This window comes from Sinohyriopsis cumingii, chromosome 19, assembly GCF_028554795.1.
Source record: "Sinohyriopsis cumingii isolate HCF-2022 chromosome 19, ASM2855479v2, whole genome shotgun sequence".
NCBI lineage: Eukaryota > Metazoa > Mollusca > Bivalvia > Unionida > Unionidae > Sinohyriopsis > Sinohyriopsis cumingii.
Window position 1 is genome coordinate 37,865,771 of NC_142979.1, and position 21,213 is coordinate 37,886,983.

A 21,213-nucleotide genomic window follows, 5' to 3' on the forward strand; every position below is an offset into this window, starting at 1 on the left:
CCAGTGTTAGATAGACATCCCTCTAAACTACCACACTGCAGCGTCCAAGCGATATGACTGAATAATTTTTAAAGCTGTGTTAAAAATCCACACACACACACACACACACACACACACACATTTTGTTGTTCAGTACGATGTTTACCTGCATCACCTTCAGCTAATATCTAAATTAACACCTGGCTATCATAACCAGGTAATCAGACAAATTATTTTAGAAAAAACAAATGTACGTGTTTCTGACATTCGTAATTCAAATTGCATTATTTATGTTCTGGTTTTGTGTCGTTCTCTGTTCAAACGCTCTCTATAAACTTTTCATTCAAGCAGACATGTTAGGTATTTGTTGAAAGAAACATACATTGATTTTCTTTTGTGAACGCTATAGCTTTTTCTCATATACTAACCTAATTACTTACAAACTGGTCCTGATAATATTTGTGTATACTTATGTTTCTTTATGTCATATCTGTTTTTCAGTGGTGACACCAATATCCTGAGGCGTACGAGTTTCTTCTCAGAGTCTGTCATATATATATATATATATATATATATATATATATATATATATATGTGTGTGTGTGTGTGTGTGTGTGTGTGTGTGTGTGGATATATATATATGATCAATGTTAAAAGATTAAATCCAGTCATAATTTCTATTTCGTTTATTTCATATCAAAATCTGGTATGCAAATTATAGAAAAAATGATCAACAATATTATTTGTGCTGTTTATTTTTCAATATGTTATTAGGTCTAGTTCCGTTGTAATAATATCTACTCTCAATTTGTTCACCTTCGTGACTCTCTACACTCCAGTCTAATCTTTATGTCTAACTTTACAGAACGATCTGGTCCATATTTCCTACAAATACCCTTTGCAAATATCGTTCATAGTAGCCGAATACGATGTATTCAAATCTTGATTTTTGTCGCCGTTAAATCTATATTCATTTCAAGTTCTTAACTGAATACATGTCATTTAATGATCATGTATCTTTACATTTAGCGTGTTTCTCATATGCAATATTTTCCTAGCTGGACCACATATTTAAATGGAACTGCACTTTTTTACGTAGCTGCAATTTCCATGTTACCTTTTCTCTGATTGGCGTATACTATATGTATGTGATCATTCTCGTTTAATTGGTAATATTTCAATATATCTGACTACTTTATGTGAATAAATAATCCAAATTCAACAAAACAGGACAAAGCAAGACTATAAAGAATGAAAACCATATGCACGCGGAACCCTATGCAACTATAAATATACATTAATATACACTTAAACAGAAAAAAGTGACTGTGTTTGCAGTTGTCTAACATGGACCGTGTTCTAAAGAGAGGCTTTATAGAAGTACTGTTTTGAGTTGTTGAACTGCTTCATATTATATAGATTTAAAACTCACAAACATTTATGCGTTCAGAGAGTGGGCTTAATGTACATGTATTTTATGTCCTTATACTTTCGTAAGTTTGCGAGCATTTATGCGTTCATATATTGGATTCATTGTACATGTGTGGTATGTCCTTAAACGTTCATACGTTTGCGAGTATTTATGCGTTCAGATAGTGTATTCATTGTACATGCACATTACTTTTCATAATTCTGTCGAAATATAACATTATTGTTATTAACGGAGCCATCATTTCTTACTCAATAAGTGATGGAGTGGGGTGGAGTAATTGCGAATAATTTCGATTAGAAGTGAAATCATTCTGTGAATATATTACGCAAAGTAGCACTCTCTATCATAGGTTCCCAGCCTTTTTTTTATAGCCGCGACGCTAATAATTAGTTTTCTTGAACCTCACGACCCGTTTTCGCAGTTTGATAAGTTGTGCGACCCTCAAAAAAAATCCTAGCCACCCTCCAGAGCGTCATCGCAACCCTAATTTGTGTCGCGACCTGTGTATCGGTAACCACTGTCTTTATCATTAGATTAAACAATGCAAAGCATTTTAAATTTCTTGTTGAAGAAAAATACGAATGTTTAGTGCGCGTACCTATGCACAAATTACACAACCCATCTCCTGTAATCATTGATCACCGCCTACATATCATGAATGAACCAATATCTAACAGTCAAAAATAAGGTTATCTTTTCATGTTTTTCTCAAAAGATTACTTTCCAAGATGACTCAATGTTCTATGATGAATAAAACACCCATTGGAACCCCAGCTTTACATACCTATATGACAGCATAACACTCTTAAGGTAGACTGAAATATTTCATGTACGCCTACGTGGGGGTGGATTTTAATAGTTATCTCTTGTCATAGCATGTCCCAGTCCACAATTATCATAATAACTTTGCTCGGATGATGTATTTTGAATAGTCGGTATTATTAGTTCTTGGGGAAGACTGGTGAATTTGTTTAGCAAGAAGGGATTGCATGGTAAGCTTCGTCATGCTCTACATAGAGTTGTGGATGTTGTGATATCCTACATCTATCCGTCTGGCAGTCAGTCACTCCATTCTGAACTGCTTGGTAGAAATTCATTGAACTTGGGACGTAACCTATCCATATGGGTACGAAACTTGTCCATGTGGTATCCATTTACAAAACAAAAAGGGTAAAATTAGGGTCCCCTCCCTAGGATCCCTTGGAAACCTGATAGAGCCAACGCCAAATGTAAAACCAAAAATAAATTAATGAAACATTTTGAAATTACTTTTAGCATTAAACCTTATTCATGCAGTCCTAGCTGAAAGAAATGTGGTGTCTATTGAAAAGATGTCGGCCCAGTGGAGGGGTGGGTGTATGGCATGAAAATATGATGTTTAGCATTGGTGAGTGTTCAAAGTAGATCAAATTCTTTAATGTTATATTTAAAGAAATTATCAATGAAATGGGACACTGTGTGTGCCGATTTGTCTCGCTTATAAGTCACGATTAACTTCAACAAGATATACCCTCAAATGCCGTCGCCTAGTGTGTTGGCATATAAGGATATATGTTGTTTTGTTCTACAGATGTTTCCTCACAAACTGCATAGACCCAAATCTGCAGACACATTATGTGACAATAAATATGGGTCTATACTGTTTGCAGATCGATGCGAAGTATAAGCGAGTACAGAGAATATAGCAATTGGGTATGACTAGGTCGACAACAGCTGATTTTAGTTGCAATACCTGCCTGAAACGAGGTTTATATTTGTCGATATGGGTATGGTCTCATTCTTCGGTATCTGGAAGATGGTCCAACATTTTAAAATAAAACATATATTCCAGGCTTTAAAAGAGCATCTACTTTCTTTACAGGCTTGATTTATCTCGTAAGACCATTTCGTTTGCTATGTATGTCTCGGGTTCTGCGATGCTGTCTGAAAGGTGGTTTTCTGTTTCAAAGCAACTTTCTATATAACAGAGTGACAAAACGAAATAGAAAACCAAGATTTCTAGCGGACCCTGCTAACTAACTACTCATTTTCTGGAAATGTTAGTTATTCCTTTCCCTTACATAGCGCGTATTCAAATGGTTGAAATAACCTGCTAATTGACGCAGTTCACCCTTCTTCTTTCTTGTCATTACTCTCTTCTTTCAATTACCGTGATTCATCCCTATCAACGCATGCAACATATCATCTGTACAGTTCTGAGTAATGGAGCGAATTGAACTCTTTAGGATATGATGAAATATTTATACTAAATTATTCCTGTATATTGGTATGTTTTATGAATGTGCATCTACATATATATATATATATATATATATATATATATATATATATATATATATATATATATCAGTGTATAGCCAATAATTATATGCATTATAGGGATACGAAATCTTAGTAATGGTCACTCGTCATATACAGTCACTTCTACCGAATACTGTAAATAGCTTTCATTAAATTATCTAATATATTTCCGATATGTCATTAATGTTTATGCAATAGCGATCGTATGGCTCCGGGCAGGAAAAAGGAGATACGTCACATTATCATGTCTCCTAATAAAGGAATAGGAAATTTGTGTAAGAACTAAATGAGTTGGGCAGGGTTATCTAGAATATAATGTACCTTTCAGGCAAAGAAATCTGGACTGAATGAATTGCATACGCCTGATATAATGTATTAAATTTTTCACGGTAATTACATATTATATTGATTTTTTTTTCAGCTGAAGTCCTAATATAAGTTACAAAAATGTCCCAGGTCAGCATGTCAAATCAGGAGAGGATCCAGAAATATCGCGTAGAGGGGCGTACAGGGAGAGAAGAGTCTACGAGACAGACAACATGCTGGAAACCAAGGGCAAAGTTTCCGATGGTCATGCATATTAAGTGTTTCCAGTCAGTTTTAACTATTTCACTTTAAAGAAATCACACCCTTGGAAATGTTCCTATTATTTCCCGATCATTTTTGTTGAGTGGTTGCGGAGGCTCTAGCTCCACTCCCAAAGCCCCCGTCCGTCCCTGAAAATATTAAAGCTTACTGTGAGCGAGTATCTAAAAAATCTGGATCTAGTGTTAAAAGTTTTATTTTTGGGATCTAGTGTTAAAAGTCCTATTTTTCCATTAACATAGAAAAGTCGATTAAAGACAGATTGTTATCAAAACCTTGGGTGCCTTTAATGAATATAGTAGAATGTACAAACCGTGATTGAACAATTGTATGTGATCATTCCTATAAAGTACAATATATTAAGGTGATATCCTAGTTTTGTGAAAGTAGTCCATTTGTTTTATAAATCCAAAGATAATCGGTACAGTATTTCTAGAATGAATATTGTTACCTGCTACAACCATTCGCAAATTATGAAACTAAAAACATAACTTTCTGTAGCAAAATAAATTGTTTTTTTTTTTTTTTTTTTTTTTTTTCACTCCTAAGCATTTGAGCTTTTCATAAGGCCTTCATCAGGGAAATTATATCTGGACATGAGTCACGTGTTCAGCTTAACGCTGTCTCGTTATCAACGTTTAGTTGATCATGTGACTTCAGTCCAGACGTCTTTCTTCTGATGAAGGCCTTGTGAAAAGCTCAAAAGCTTGGAAGGCGAAACGTATTTTGTTACAGAAAGGTATCTATTTTTAGTTTCATAAAGGTTCAATATTGTTTATAAATTCTGTGATTTTCTTATGTATTGTCTATATTTTTCGGTAGCTCCCGGTACATCATTTCATCTACTTTTTAATTTTATTAATGGCTTAAAATTGTTACGATTATCATTAATTAGATTTTGCCCGCGTGACTAGTATCTGTTTTAGGAATATAAAGAGCGTAAAATTACATATGATCCATAAATAGATACTTACGTATGTCTTAACAATTACTAATTATAATCGTAATAATAAGATTGCTGACGACTTTAGGCAAATTTGTCATTGACTGGTTGGATTTGAACAGTTCAAAAAGAATTAAGCAATTTTCATTTGGATGGGTCAGGTCATGTGAATAGGTATTTCGAAATATTTATTGAGTAGTATGATCTATCACGTGGGGATGTGTTGCAAAGGATAGTCGTAATGTATTACCCAGGAAGGTTTGACATGTCTCGTGTAAGGTCTTTAAAATGTATTACCCAGGAAGGTTTGACATGTCTCGTGTAAGGCCTTTAACATGTATTACCCAGGAAGGTTTGACATGTCTCGTGTAAGGTCTTTAAAATGTATTACCCAGGAAGGTTTGACATGTCTCATGTAAGGCCATTAACATGTAATACCCATGATGTTGTGACATTTTTATGAAAGGCCTTTAAAATGTATTATCAAAAATACATTAATTTATTGTAAAACCGGTGTGTTTTACTTGTAAGCCTAGTAATAGGACAATAAAGAGAAGTCAACTTGTCTACATTTATAATTGCTACACACGTCAGTAACAGGACATTGCAGTGAGGTCAGTTTCTATCATATATTAGTGTATACGCCAGGACAAAGACAAAGCAGATAGGCCAATTTATCTATATTTATTAATATAGATCATTTTCAGATACAATTTTTAGCTGGCCAAACCTATCCCATAGCTGCATCCGGTACTGTCATGCGCATTTGACGTAGGGCAATTCGAGTGACCTACACTTCTTACATGAATAGAACATTTGTCATTATTGATCGCCGCAGATAATAATAAACAATAATATGCCATCCTACAAGTATAAGAGTTCTACTGCACGTTTACATCAAGTATTTTTAACAATAAATGAATATCTATTGCTTTATGTTACTGCATCGTGACTCTCATCTTAACTCTCCCTCCCCCCCTTATGACTGCATGATAATGAATAATCCGAAAATAAACAAGTTAACTTGTCTAATTAGCAGCAAACAATGAACACCAAAGGCGGCACATGAAATATTAAGCAGATTCCTCAAAGATTTGCCATTTAGTTAATAAATTGAATGGGAATGAATGTGAAGGAATTCTCTCTCTCTCTCTCTCTCTCTCTCTCCTTAGTTTGCTAACTCCTTGAACACATATGGATAATAATGACGAGGTAACTCATCCTGCGATACATTGGCAATGGCCAGTTGCTACAGTACTATCAGCTATGTGTAACTCGTGTGGCTTCTCGGATTGGGCTTGGGATCTGATTACGTTTGCATTGATGATGCTGTGGTCTCCTGTATGCATCCATCCACTATGAAATTAATTATATGCAACAAAGAGATTTGTAAGTCCTCATGGTTTTGCGAGTATTTGGTCTTGAAGAGTCTCTAAATACATGTAGATATGTACAATTTGTAATTCTGGTCACATAGGAAAATCGTCCACCGGCCCCTGTCCTTTCAGAAATGGATCATCCAACTTTGCAAGTCCTATCCAGGACCGCGGACAGAGTAGAACAAATTCCGGGGGACCAAACCGGTCAGGAGGTCCAACGTTGTTTTAATTTGTGATTCGTTGGGGCCTACTGGATAATATTTCCTAGTCCAAAGGCCTACAAATCCTGTCCGCTGTTCTGGTCATCTTTGATGCCTTTTGTGATCATCTCTACTTTTCTCTTTTAGGCAGATTACTGAACTATTCACTCATGATTTTTATACACACTGTTCCTGTGAAGGATGTACAGATGTAATGACAATCGATTAAAAGTTGCCTTACGTTGATTGCGCATGCGTTAAATATTGGAGTGGAAAAAGCCACATTCGACTTCCTGAAAAAGGTATATAGCACCATTAACAGGACAACGGAGATAAGTCAATTTGTCTATATTTATTAGTACAAGATCATTAACAGGACAAAGCAGATAGGTCAGTATATATATATATGTCATTAGTATAACACCATTAACAGGACAAAGGAGATCGATCAGTTTGTCTACATTGGTCAATAGTATAGCACCATTAACAGGACAACGGAGATAGGTCAATATGTCTATATATGTCATTAGTAAAGCACCATTAATAGGACAAAGGCGATAGGTCAGTATGTTTACATATGTCATTAGTATAGCACTATTAACAGGACAAAGTAGATAGGTCAATTTGCCTACATATGTCAGCAGTAAAGCACCATCAAAAGGTCAGCGGAGATAGGTCAGTATGTCTAAATATGTCATTAGTATAGCACCAGTAACAGGACAAAGGAGGTATGTCAGTTTGCCTCCATATGTCATTAGTATAGCCCCATAACAGGACAATGGAGATAGGTCAATTTGCCTACATGTGTTTTTGTATGGCACCATTAATAGGACAAAGGAGATAGGTCAGTATGTCTACATATGTCATTAGTATATCACCATTAACAGGACAAAGGAGATAGGTCAACATGTCTACATATGTCATTAGTATATCATCATTAGCAGGACTACGGATATAGGTCAATATGTCTACATATGTCATTAGTATATCACCATTAACAGGACAAAGGAGATATGTCAACATGTCTACATATGTCATTAGTATATCACCATTAGCAGGACAACGGATATAGGTCAATATGTCTACATATGTCATTAGTATATCACCATTAACATGACAAAGGAGATAGGTCAACATGTCTACATATGTCATTAGTATATCACCATTAGCAGGACTACGGATATAGGTCAACATGTCTACATATGTCATTAGTATATCACCATTAGCAGGACAACGGATATAGGTCAATATGTCTACATATGTCATTAGTATATCACCATTAACAGGACTACGGAGATAGGTCAGTATGTCTACATATGTCATTAGTATATCACCATTAACAGGACAAAGGAGAAATGTCAGTATGTCTACATATGTCATTAGTATATCACCATTAACAGGACAAAGGAGATATGTCAACATGTCTACATATGTCATTAGTATATCACCATTAGCAGGACAACGGATATAGGTCAATATGTCTACATATGTCATTAGTATATCACCATTAACAGGACAAAGGAGATAGGTCAGTATGTCTACATATGTCATTAGTATATCACCATTAACAGGACAAAGGAGATAGGTCAACATGTCTACATATGTCATTAGTAAGACAACAGTAATAGGACAACGAAGATAGGTCAATTTGCCTACATGTGTTTTAGTATAGCACCATTAAGAGGACAGCGGAGACATGTCAATATGTCTACATATGTTATGAATTTAGCACCATTAACAGGACAAATGAAATAGATCCATTTGTCTACATAGGTCATTAGTATAGCACCATTACCAGGACAAAGGAGATAGGTCAATATGTCTATATATGTTATGACTTTAGCACCATTACCAGGACAAAGGAGATAGGTCAGTATGTCTACATATGTCATTAGTATAGCACCATTAAGAGGACAGCGGAAATAGGTCAATATGTCTATATATGTCATTAGTATATCACCATTAACAGGACAAAGGAGATAGGTCAACATGTCTACATATGTCATTAGTATATCACCATTAGCAGGACTACGGATATAGGTCAACATGTCTACATATGTCATTAGTATATCACCACTAACAGGACAAAGGAGATAGGTCAGTATGTCTACATATGTCATTAGTATATCACCATTAACAGGACTACGGAGATAGGTCAGTATGTCTACATATGTCATTAGTATATCACCATTAACAGGACAAAGGAGAAATGTCAGTATGTCTACATATGTCATTAGTATATCACCATTAACAGGACAAAGGAGATATGTCAACATGTCTACATATGTCATTAGTATATCACCATTAGCAGGACAACGGATATAGGTCAATATGTCTACATATGTCATTAGTATATCACCATTAACAGGACAAAGGAGATAGGTCAGTATGTCTACATATGTCATTAGTATATCACCATTAACAGGACAAAGGAGATAGGTCAACATGTCTACATATGTCATTAGTAACACAACAGTAATAGGACAACGAAGATAGGTCAATTTGCCTACATGTGTTTTAGTATAGCACCATTAAGAGGACAGCGGAGACATGTCAATATGTCTACATATGTTATGAATTTAGCACCATTAACAGGACAAATGAAATAGATCCATTTGTCTACATAGGTCATTAGTATAGCACCATTACCAGGACAAAGGAGATAGGTCAATATGTCTACATATGTTATGAATTTAGCACCATTAACAGGACAAATGAAATAGATCCATTTGTCTACATAGGTCATTAGTATAGCACCATTACCAGGACAAAGGAGATAGGTCAATATGTCTATATATGTTATGACTTTAGCGCCATTACCAGGACAAAGGAGATAGGTCAGTATGTCTACATATGTCATTAGTATAGCACCATTAAGGGGACAGCGGAAATAGGTCAATATGTCTATATATGTCATTAGTATATCACCATTAACAGGACAAAGGAGATATGTCAACATGTCTACATATGTCATTAGTATATCACCATTAGCAGGACTACGGATATAGGTCAACATGTCTACATATGTCATTAGTATATCACCATTAGCAGGACAACGGATATAGGTCAATATGTCTACATATGTCATTAGTATATCACCATTAACAGGACTACGGAGATAGGTCAGTATGTCTACATATGTCATTAGTATATCACCATTAACAGGACAAAGGAGATAGGTCAACATGTCTACATATGTCATTAGTAAGACAACAGTAATAGGACAACGAAGATAGGTCAATTTGCCTACATGTGTTTTAGTATAGCACCACCAAGAGGACAGCGGAGACATGTCAATATGTCTACATATGTTATGAATTTAGCACCATTGACAGGACAAATGAAATAGATCCATTTGTCTACATAGGTCATTAGTATAGCACCATTACCAGGACAAAGGAGATAGGTCAATATGTCTACATATGTTATGAATTTAGCACCATTAACAGGACAAATGAAATAGATCCATTTGTCTACATATGTCATTAGTATGGCACCATTAACAGGACAACGGAGATATTTCAGTATGTCTACATATTACATTAGTATAGCACTTTTAACAGGACAAAGGAGATAAGTCAATAAGTCATCACATGTCATTAGAATAGCACCATTAACAGGACAAAGAATATGGGTCAATTTGTCTATATATGTCATTAGTATAGCACCATTAACAGGACACAGGACAACGGAGATAGGTCAATATATATATTTATGTCGATAGTAAAGTGCCATTAACAAGACAACGGAGATAGGTCAGTAGGTCGACACATGTCATTAGTATTGCACTATTAACAGAAAATCGGTGATAGGTCAATTTGTTTACATTTTGCCATTAGTACTACACCATTAACAGGACAAAGGATATAGGTCAGTTTGTTTATATATGGCATTAGTTTATAAACAATAACAGGACAAATGAGATGGGTCAATTTGTCTACATATGTCATTTGTATAGCACCATTAACAGCACAAAGGACATAGGTCAATTTCTCTACATATATCATTAGTATAGCACCATTAACAGGACGAACGAGATAGGTCAATATATATATATATATATATATATATATATATATATATATATATATATATATATATATATCGTTAGTAAAGCATCAATAACAAGACAACGGAGATATATCATTTTGTCAACATTGGGCATTAGTACAGAGCCATTTATAAGACAACGGAGATAGGTCAATATGTCTACACATGTCATTAGTATTGCACTATTAACAGGACAACGGAGATATGTGAATTTGTCTACGCGTCATTAGTATAGCACCATTAACAGGACAAAGGAGATACGTCATTATGCCTTCATATGTCATTAATAAAGCATCGTTAACAGGACAACGGAGATAGGTCAGGATGTCTAAATTTGTCATTAAAATAGCACTATTAATTCAGGCCAACGCAGATAGGTTTATTTGTACATATATGTCATTAGTATAGCACCATTAACAGGACAACGGAGATATGTCTATTTGTCTACATATGTCATTTGTATAGCACCATTAACATGACAACGATAATAGGTCAATTTGCCTACATGTGTTTTAGTATAGCATCATTAACAGGACAACGGATATAGGTCAATGTGTCTACATATGTTATTAATTTAGCCCATCAACAGGACAACGAAAACAGGTCAAATTGTCTATATAGGCCATTAGTATAGCACCAGTAACAGGACAAAGGAGATAGGTCAGTTTGTCTAGATATGTCATTAGTATAGCACCAGCAACAGGACAAATGAGATAGGTCAATATGTCTACATATGTCATTAGTATAGCACCAGTAACAGGACAAAGGAGATAGGTCAGTATGTCTAAATATGTCATTAGTATAGCACCATTAATAAGACAACGGAGATAGGTCATATATCTACATATGTCATTAATATTGCACTATTAACAGGAAATCGGTGATAGGTCAATTTGTCTACATATCTCATTAGTATAGCACCATTAACATGACAAAGGAGATAGGTCATATATCTACATATGTAATTAACAATGCACCATTAACATGACAACAGAGATAGGTCAGGATGTCTACATTTTTCATTAGTATTGCACTATTAACAGGACAACGGAGATAGGTCATATATCTATATATGTAATTATTAATGCACCATTAACATTTCAACAGAGATAGGTCAGGATGTCTACATTTTTCATTAGTATATAACTATTAATACAGGCCAATGTAGATAGGTCAGTTTGCCTACATGTGTTTTAGTATAGCACCATTAACAGGACAACGGATATAGGTCAATTTGTCTACATATGTTATTAATTTAGCCCATCAATAGGACAACTAAAATAGGTGAAATTGTCTATATCGATCAATAGTATAGCACCATCAACAGGATAAAGGAGATAGGTCAAATTGTCTATATAGGTCATTAGTATAGCACCATTAACAGGACAACTGAGATAGGTCAATATGTCTACATATATCACTATGTATCATTAGTATAGCACTATTAACAAGACAGCTGAGATAGGTCAGGATGTCTACATATGTCAATAGTATAGCACCATTAGCACTATTAACAAGACAGCGGAGATAGGTCAGGATGTCTACATATGTCAATAGTATAGCACCATTAGCAGGACAACGGATATAGGTCAATATGTCTATACATGTCATTAGTATTGCACTATTAGGAAAATGGAGCAAGGTCAATTTTTCTACATATGTCATTAGTATAGCACCATTAACAGGACAACGGAGTTAGGTCAATATGTCTACATAGATCATTAGTATAGCATCATTAACAGGACAAAGGAGATAGGTCAATTTGCCTACATGTGTCATTAGTGTATACTTCACCATGACTATCAGATGCATACTCGATATAAACTTTATGATTAATTAGAATGTCGTCTGTTCTCGTTTGATTTGGTATTCATTTATATTTTGCCTTTTACAATATTACGGTTTTGTTGGCATGTATCCCCTAATATTTAGAATTCACTAAACGTGATTGCTTTCCAAAATGGAAACAAAACAAGGCTTTAAAAGGAAATATGGTAATTTTCCCAAAAATCTACTTTTCTGTTAATCACCTTGAGGTATTTACAAATGTTATGACAGAAGTATATTTATTTAATTGTTGTTGTTTTGTTTTCTTCTTCATAATGTCTTTGCATCGTTTACGGCGACAGCATTTGTTTGGTCTGTAATCTGACAAAATAAACAGGGATGTAAACGTTTGTATATGACTATTAGATCGCCTGTCTGAAAGGTTCTGTCAAAACTGAAAGAAAGGTAACGTCTTAAAGAAGACAAGCTGTAGCATCAAATTTCGCCTAAATATTTCAGGTAACTCATTCATGTTTCGTGACGTTGATGACAGCATTGTAATATTCTCCTATAATGTAATATTTAATTATTAAACGTTTTTATACAACGGGTGGAAATTCGCGAATTCTACCATGAAAAATGAAAACATAGAGGTATAAAAATGTCTATATTTTGTCTAAGTTTTTTTCCCCAAAATAGTTAAAGTAATTAAAAATGTCTCTGATTTTGTCTTCCAAGAGATTTGCAAAAGCAGAAAAATATGCTATTGTAAAAAGAAGACTTTATCTACAGAAGAGAACTTTGCAGTCATTATTATGTATAATTTTGCAAAGTTTTAATTTTATGCAACGATTTCAATAAATCATTAACAATTTACGTTATCACAAATTATGCCATATCACAATAGACAAATTTGTAATATATAAAAAAATGTGTCGCTTTTCACTTTGGTTAATCTTAGTTTTTAAATTTAAATCCGTTATGTCTTTCGCGTACTGGCATATACTGAACTAACTTTTGAAGCTGAATGTTTACAAAACAGGATTGAAACCATGGCAAAAGTGATTGAAGGCTGGTTTTTAAAAGTTGGGTAAAGGGAGATAACTCCTCCAGACATATCCCGAAGTCGAGAAATTGTCTAAGATTGCATTTCACAATATTGTTTAAATAACATGTTTGGAAAAGCCATTGGTGTAGCTAGTGTAAATGTGATGTGTACTTCCCTGAAGCCTGTCATTCACGCGACTACATGAGTATCCTAAGACCCTGACGTTTGTCCCTCACAAGGGCACATGAGTATCCCAGCTACATCCATGAAGTCTGTCATTCACACGGGTACATGAGTATCCTATAACCCTGACGTATGTCGCTCACAAGGGTATATGAGTAACCTAACTGCATCCCTGACGTCTGTCATTCACAAAGGTACATGAGTATCCTAACTACGTCCCTGGGGCCTGTCATTCACAGGGGTACATCAGTATGCTAACTACTTCCCTGACGTCTGTCAAGATCAGTTTTTAATAACAGGTAAAGTGATGGGTGTAATAGGGAATTCAATAAATTAATTGGCTTGAAATAAATCATAAATATAATTATCATGTTTTTGTCTAAAACCTAATCGGATGGAAAAAGAGAAATGTAGCGAAATATGGTACTCTAAATGCAATCATGATTTCTTTTACTGATCAGCGGTTTACTCTATCTCAACCACTCTATATACACTGAATTAGAAGTATAAATAAAGTAAGCGTAACAAGATATTCCCCGCCTTCAATGAAGCCTTCTCAAAGTAATTTAGAATAAAGTATGTTAAAGGCAATTACAGGTTTTAAAAAGGAGGAATGAATGGATTTATTGAAATTCTCATACAAAACAGAAGAAAAGTCAGCCAACTGTGCGGTCGAATAAAATTGCAAAGCACATTTTCAAAGGACAATACAAACATAATATTTTCAAGGCTCACTCCCCCTTTTTTAAGGTCCTCTCCCATCCTCCCACACCCTAAATTTGTGAGGAATATTGAAATATGTTTATTTTTGTTTTCCTTGCTAGGTTTATATTTTCTAAAAATTACTAAATGTACGTATGTTTAATGTGATAATGAAGTTACATCCTCGCATATTTTCAGCAAAGCATGAGCTTAGATCCTAACAAATTTAGACCAAAGCAATGTAATAATGAGGTGAGAACCTCACAAATTTAGACCAAGACAATGTAATAATGAGGCGAGAACCTCAAAACTTTAGACCAAAACAATGAAATAATGAGGTGAGAACGTCACAAATTTGGACCTAAGCAATGTAATAATGAGGTGCAAACCTCACAAATTTAGACCATAACAATGTACTAATCAGGTGCAGACCTAACAAATTTAGACCATAGCAATGTACTAATGAGGTTAGGTCCTCACAAATTTATTTTAAAGCAATGTGAAAGTGAGGCATGATCCTCCCAAGTTTAGAAAGAAAGCAATGCAATAATGGAGGTAGGTCCTGACATATTTAGACCAAAGCAGTGTAATAATAATGTTAGATCATCACAAATTTAGACCAAAGCTATGTAATAATTGGGTTCGGTCCTGACAAATTTAGACCAAAGCAAAGGGATTTCGTTGAATCAAAAGAGTCAGGGACAAAGTTTACGTGAATGTATAAACTCAAAAGTGGCATTAAATTTTAATCGAAACTGTCTTATTTCAATCTTCAAAAGTTTGTCTTGAATCCAAATACTCTCAACATATTAAAATAATTAAAATAGTTGAAAGCTTTTTATATTTTTCTAAATGTGTGACTTAAGTGAAAACTTTGAAACTTGACCAAGAATACGGTCTTAGTACTTCACTGTTTACATTACGATTTTTTTCAATAGTATCTCATTTCATCGTCACACTAATCCGTGAACCGCCATTTTGTTTTATTACTGCGATCCTACCCGTTTGATACCTATTTACCTTCTTTGTCCGCATCAAGCGCTATATCACTACGAATTGGGTAGACCCTGACCTGTAGTTTCATAATGTGCTGTCCTACCAGGGTTCGCGTTCTTCATTCTATACATGAAAAGAAACGTAGACCCGGAGCTGACGGCGCTTTATGTGACAGACAATTCTGGATCCACATTATTCTCGTATGAACATTATTAATAGACAAGAACTGAAAACGGTCCATATGGTGTACACCACGAATTGAATTATGACGTTCAAAAATCTGCCTTTTAATGCCCTTACTATTGATCAAATATATTGATCCTTTGAACTGAAAGAGTCAATAAAATCAGGGTTTTAGAATTCTATCAATGTACACAGCACTAAAATCAATGAATGGCACTTCAAAGGTCAAAAGCTCGGGTACTATAAATACTTGACATTCTTTGAAAGAAACAGGGTGACGTACACACCCTTTATCATACAAGTTGTGATCTTACACCCGAAATGATGACATGGTGTGCCATAACCCGTATCTAAGGGTACGCACGATTTGAAAATCTCTAGATTTTTAACATACAGAGTTACAATCAAGTATATGGTAACTTGACTGTAATATAAATTGACTTTTTATATTTAATATGGCGACGAAGAAGAAGATAACGTTAACGATAATTTTAATGGTAATTGATGATGATATTATTGGTGTAGTTGTTGCAGGTGGTGGTGGGGATGGTGATGGTGGTGATGATAGTGATGATGAAAATAATGATGTTGTTGGTGATAGTGATGAAGAACAAAAAAAACTAAGAAGGAAACGATAATAATAATAATAATAATAATAATAATAACAAGGACAGAGAAGAGTAGAGTACTTTGATATCATTCCGTGTGAGAGAAAAAAGAAATGCAGGAGATAGTCTGAAAGATGCTGCACATGATGAAAATGCAAGCTTGGCGACAATATTATTATTATTATTATTATTATTATTATTATTATTATTATTATTATTTTCTGTATATTTATGACTTCAGTAACTTCAGCATTGAACGTATAATTCAAGTGTGCATCAGTTCTATGCTTAAAATTGTTTCTACACGCATCATCATAGAGAGAAACTGCCTTTAATTCGGTCTGGGCTTTAAATTTTGAATTCTAAATTTCGAGCAGCATTTTCTCTATAAAAAGTGTAATTCTCTTTACTGTTGGATATTTAATGGATTAATTAGTTTGTATTTTCATTTTCAATTGTACTTAGTGATAACTTTAGGAAAGTAATATTAAGCTTGGGTAATGGTTGTGCAAATGAAAGAAGAGCACGTCACTGTTTTATCCGTACTGACCCCCACCCCGACCTCTTTCTCCGTTCGTCTCAAACCCATATTCTCGAGATTCACGGGTCGAACTTGTTAAACCCCCAAAGAAATTTATAAATAAGGTTTAGTCACACCGATTCGGCCAATGTGGGTATGTAAGAAAGCTTGCAAGTAGCTCCTCGTGGGTCGGTGGTTCTTCGCGGGGTTTTCCGGGGTTCTTCCTCCACCATTAATACTGGCCGCCATGCAGAGCCTATCGTGTGCTGAAAAATGGCGTTAAACCCCACAACAACAACAACAACAACAATAATAGTAACACCGAAAGGTTTCATGTTCTCTATCATAAAGGGGCAGCACAGCATTAAACGCGCACGCACATATGCACATACGGACCGGGTGATTGAGTTCTTCGAAATACCTGCGAACGTTGATATATCACGTGATCAGAAGCGGCAGCAACTGAAAAAGGAGGAAACAAACAAGAAGAAAAAGAAGAAGAAAAGAAAGAGGAGAAAGATTGATTTATATCGAATCCACATAACTTGTTGCTGTTTGGTATTTTTACACACAACATGATAATATTGACACATTTTGTGTGTTTAGTCTTCTCTTTAAGTTGGCGTTTTGTCGCTAACAGATGGATAAATAGTTTAAGTGTCTCCATTAAACGGAAATTATTGTTTAGATATACAATCTTGCCGTAACATGCCTTTATACGAAAATCACTATTTCAGATATCTAATCTAGCCATAACATGCCAACTTTGCATGACTTGAGGTTTTAAATTCGAATGGGAGTGATACGTGCATTGAACACTGCTGTCATTGTAAATGTTCAAATCAAAATACTGGTAAATTATGGCAGTTTGAAAATGACCTTACTACGGCACGCGTTTCAAAGCGTTCATCGACACCTTGATATATTACAGTAATATCATAATCAACTCTCTCTCTCTCTCTCTCTCTCTCTCTCTCTCTCTCTCTCTCACACACACACACACACACACACATCCACATATACATACATACACGCACAAATGCAGACACAAACATAACACAGATAAACACGTCCTAACACATACACATAATTTGTCATGCAACTTAATGCAGTGTGTGGCAGAAACTTGTAAACAGTAAAATGGCTAGTATTTTTTATGGTTAATTAAGAAACTATATACGCCTCATGGTTATCCTCTATGCAAATCAACAAATCAAAGTACTCCCGTTGTACATATCATGGTTATTATCTGAATATATCAACAAATCATAGTACTCCTGCTGTACGTATCGTGGTTATTATCTGAATATATCAACAAATCATAGTACTCCTGCTGTACGTATCGTGGTTATTATCTGAATATATCAACAAATCATAATAATAATGCTGTACATATCGTGGTTATTATCTGAATATATCAACAAATCATAGCACTTCTGATGTACATATCATGGTTATTATCTGAATATATCAACAAATCATAGTACTCCTGCTGCACATATCATGGTTATTATCTGAATATATAAACTAATCACAGTACTCTTGCTGAACATATCATGGTTATTATCTGAATATATCAATGAATCATAGTACTCCTGCTGAACATATTATAGTGCTCTTGCTGAACATATCATGGTTATTATCTGAATATATCAACAAATCATAGTACTCCTGTTGTACATATCGTGGTTATTATCCGAACATATCAACAAATCATAGTACTCCTGCTGCACATATCATGGTTATTATCTGAATATATCAACAAATCAAAGTAATCCTGCTGTACATATCGTGGTTATTATCTGACTATATCAACAAATCATAGTACTCCTGATGTACATATCGTGGTTGTTATCTAAATATATCAACAAATCATAGTACTCCTGCAGTACATATCCTGGTAATTATATGAATATATCAACAAATCATAGTACTCCTGCTGTACATATCGTGGTTATTATCTGAATATATCAACAAATCATAGTACTCCTGCTGTACGTATCGTGGTTATTATCTGATTATATCAACAAATCACAATACTCCTACTGTACATATCATGGTCATCATTTGAGCATATCAACAAATCACAGTACATCTGCTCGATATATCATAGTTATATGCTGAGAATATCAATAAATTTCAGTATTCCTGATGTACATGTCATGGTTCACATCCGGGCATATCAACAGATCATAGTACTCCTGATATCTTCAATATATGTTTATTGATATTTTTGACTTGGAATCTGATATAGAATATAACGGATCATAGTAAAAATGCAAGTACTCTCGCCTAGTTTGGTGCATCACGTTGACCGGTAATTAAACGTCATTTTCAGTAGAGTTATACTCTTCGATAAATATCGTCTCGTGTCCAGGTAGAGGTGGGATGCATGACGGGTCTGGCTACATTTACTCAAACATGTTGATCACTATTTAATCATGTCTATTGTTTATTTTCCTTTCTTTAAGAAATTTCTTTTAATCCACAAGCGAGAATGTTTGCAAAATGAAATCATATATACAGTGTGTGTGTGTGTGTGTGTGTGTGTGTGTGTGTGTGTGTGTGTGTCTACATATTTAGATCGAGATTTTGTTTTGAGTAATTCGACCGCAAACAAGATAATGCTTTAAACAGGGGTGGGTTATCGACTTCCTTGAGTTATGCCGAGTATTTTGAGTGAATGACGTTTGAGCTTTCGGAAGTCCCACTGTGTGTGTGTATTAAATACAAGATAAACAGCACAAATTCCGATCTAGCTAAACGCTAGACTTTAATAATGATACTGGTGAGGTTTCAATTGAATCTTGGAGACCACGTCTATGTGTACATATGGCAATCGTCAGTCTTCAGTATTCAGTAAACGTAATCGATATACATTATGTAATTTTATTGCATGAATCAACATTATAAAGCTCTATCAAACATCAACAATGGACGGACTCTAGACTTATACAGAGCAACCTAAAGAAGACCTACACAAAGAGTAAACATACAGTATACACCTTTCTCTATCCCAATGATTACATTAAGAACTGTGTAAACTAAACGTGTGCGCAGTTCAATATGGTTTCCAGCAATATAAAGTCCCAATTACAAACAATGCTTAGTATATTAAATACGGAGAAAGTTCAACCCTTTCGGCTCCCATACACAAGGTTCCTCAATAACTAAAATTGATTATCAAATATATTGGATGATATGGATACATTATTATTATTATTATTACGTTTACTGTTACTTTCGTGTCATCTCCTTTTCATTACTGTCATATTTCATGTACAATTTTCCTATGATACTATAATGAAAACATTTCAAATACCTCTTATATATCAATGACACGATTTATTCTCTTTTAACATTTCCTGGCAAAGGATCACCAATCTTAAAGCTTCATTCAGAATATAACTTATATGAGCTACTGGAAGATGCAGTGGACCATGCGTAACGACATTCACTATCGATTTAATGCTGGTTGGAAGCTAGTGTGAGTACACTTAATACGGTCAACGCGGCTGGTATTTGCTACATACAGTTAAAGACACAATCGAAAGCTGAGTCTATTTTAAACGTCCGGATAACTTACGATTAAAACAACTAAGGAAACCTCTGTAAATGTTGACCGTGATCATTATTCAAACTGCATATTGATAAAGAATTCTCGAGAGGAAGTAGTAATGCAATTCGACCTCCAAACAAATAGAACCCTTGTTGTATGAGAGGTTTTGGTGTGGTCTTATTTTCATCGTTTTATTTGGTGAAAAAAATGGCGAAAACAACAGGAAGCTGCAAACTATTGCCTGTACATAGTGGATACCGTGTTTCAGAGTTTCTGTGAGGGAAATGGAATTCTTTATGTCGTCTTTATAGCGATCACGGGCCCTGGGGTAAGAAACACCCAGGCCTCCCCTAGTTCTTGTTCAAACAAAAAATTTCTTTTATAAAATTAAAAAGTGTTGGTTGGCCAGGACCCCCTTACACCCCCAGGCTCCTGGGGATATATTCCAGGTTACCCCCTTCCCCTTCGGCCCTGGCAATACAACAAAAACAACAACAGCGACAATAATAATAATAATTAAAATAATAATAATAATAATGCTTACCTTAAAATGGTCTCATCCTTGAGATCTATTATTACAGGAAAACGTAACATTTTCCCACTGTTCATTTCATTTTTATCGTCAGAAGCATCCATAATCATTACATGTAAAAAGTTACATACAAGTGTTTTCTTCGTTTTGAGACCTCTTATAGAGAACCGATGTACTGATTTGTCCTTTTTGTATTTATTAGGTCTTATTCACTGCAATTCTAATATGATATGATACCAGTTTTAC

The 21,213-nt window shown here is 34.8% G+C and overlaps 1 protein-coding gene across 2 annotated transcripts in view; it reads right to left on the reverse strand.

The window, feature by feature from the left end:
- Window positions 1–21,213, reverse strand: part of LOC149775498 (uncharacterized) — a 64,413-nt gene that overhangs the window by 32,830 nt on the left and 10,370 nt on the right. Inside the window, exon 1 of one of the 2 annotated variants that reach the window (XM_089944392.1) lies at window positions 20,980–21,137. The exons of the other annotated variant lie outside the window; for it this stretch is intronic. Coding sequence (XP_089800518.1) covers window positions 20,980–21,077 — 98 coding nt within the window. The 5' untranslated portion in view covers window positions 21,078–21,137. Of the gene's footprint in view, window positions 1–20,979; window positions 21,138–21,213 lie in introns of those variants that run through there. 2 annotated transcript variants of the gene reach the window in all.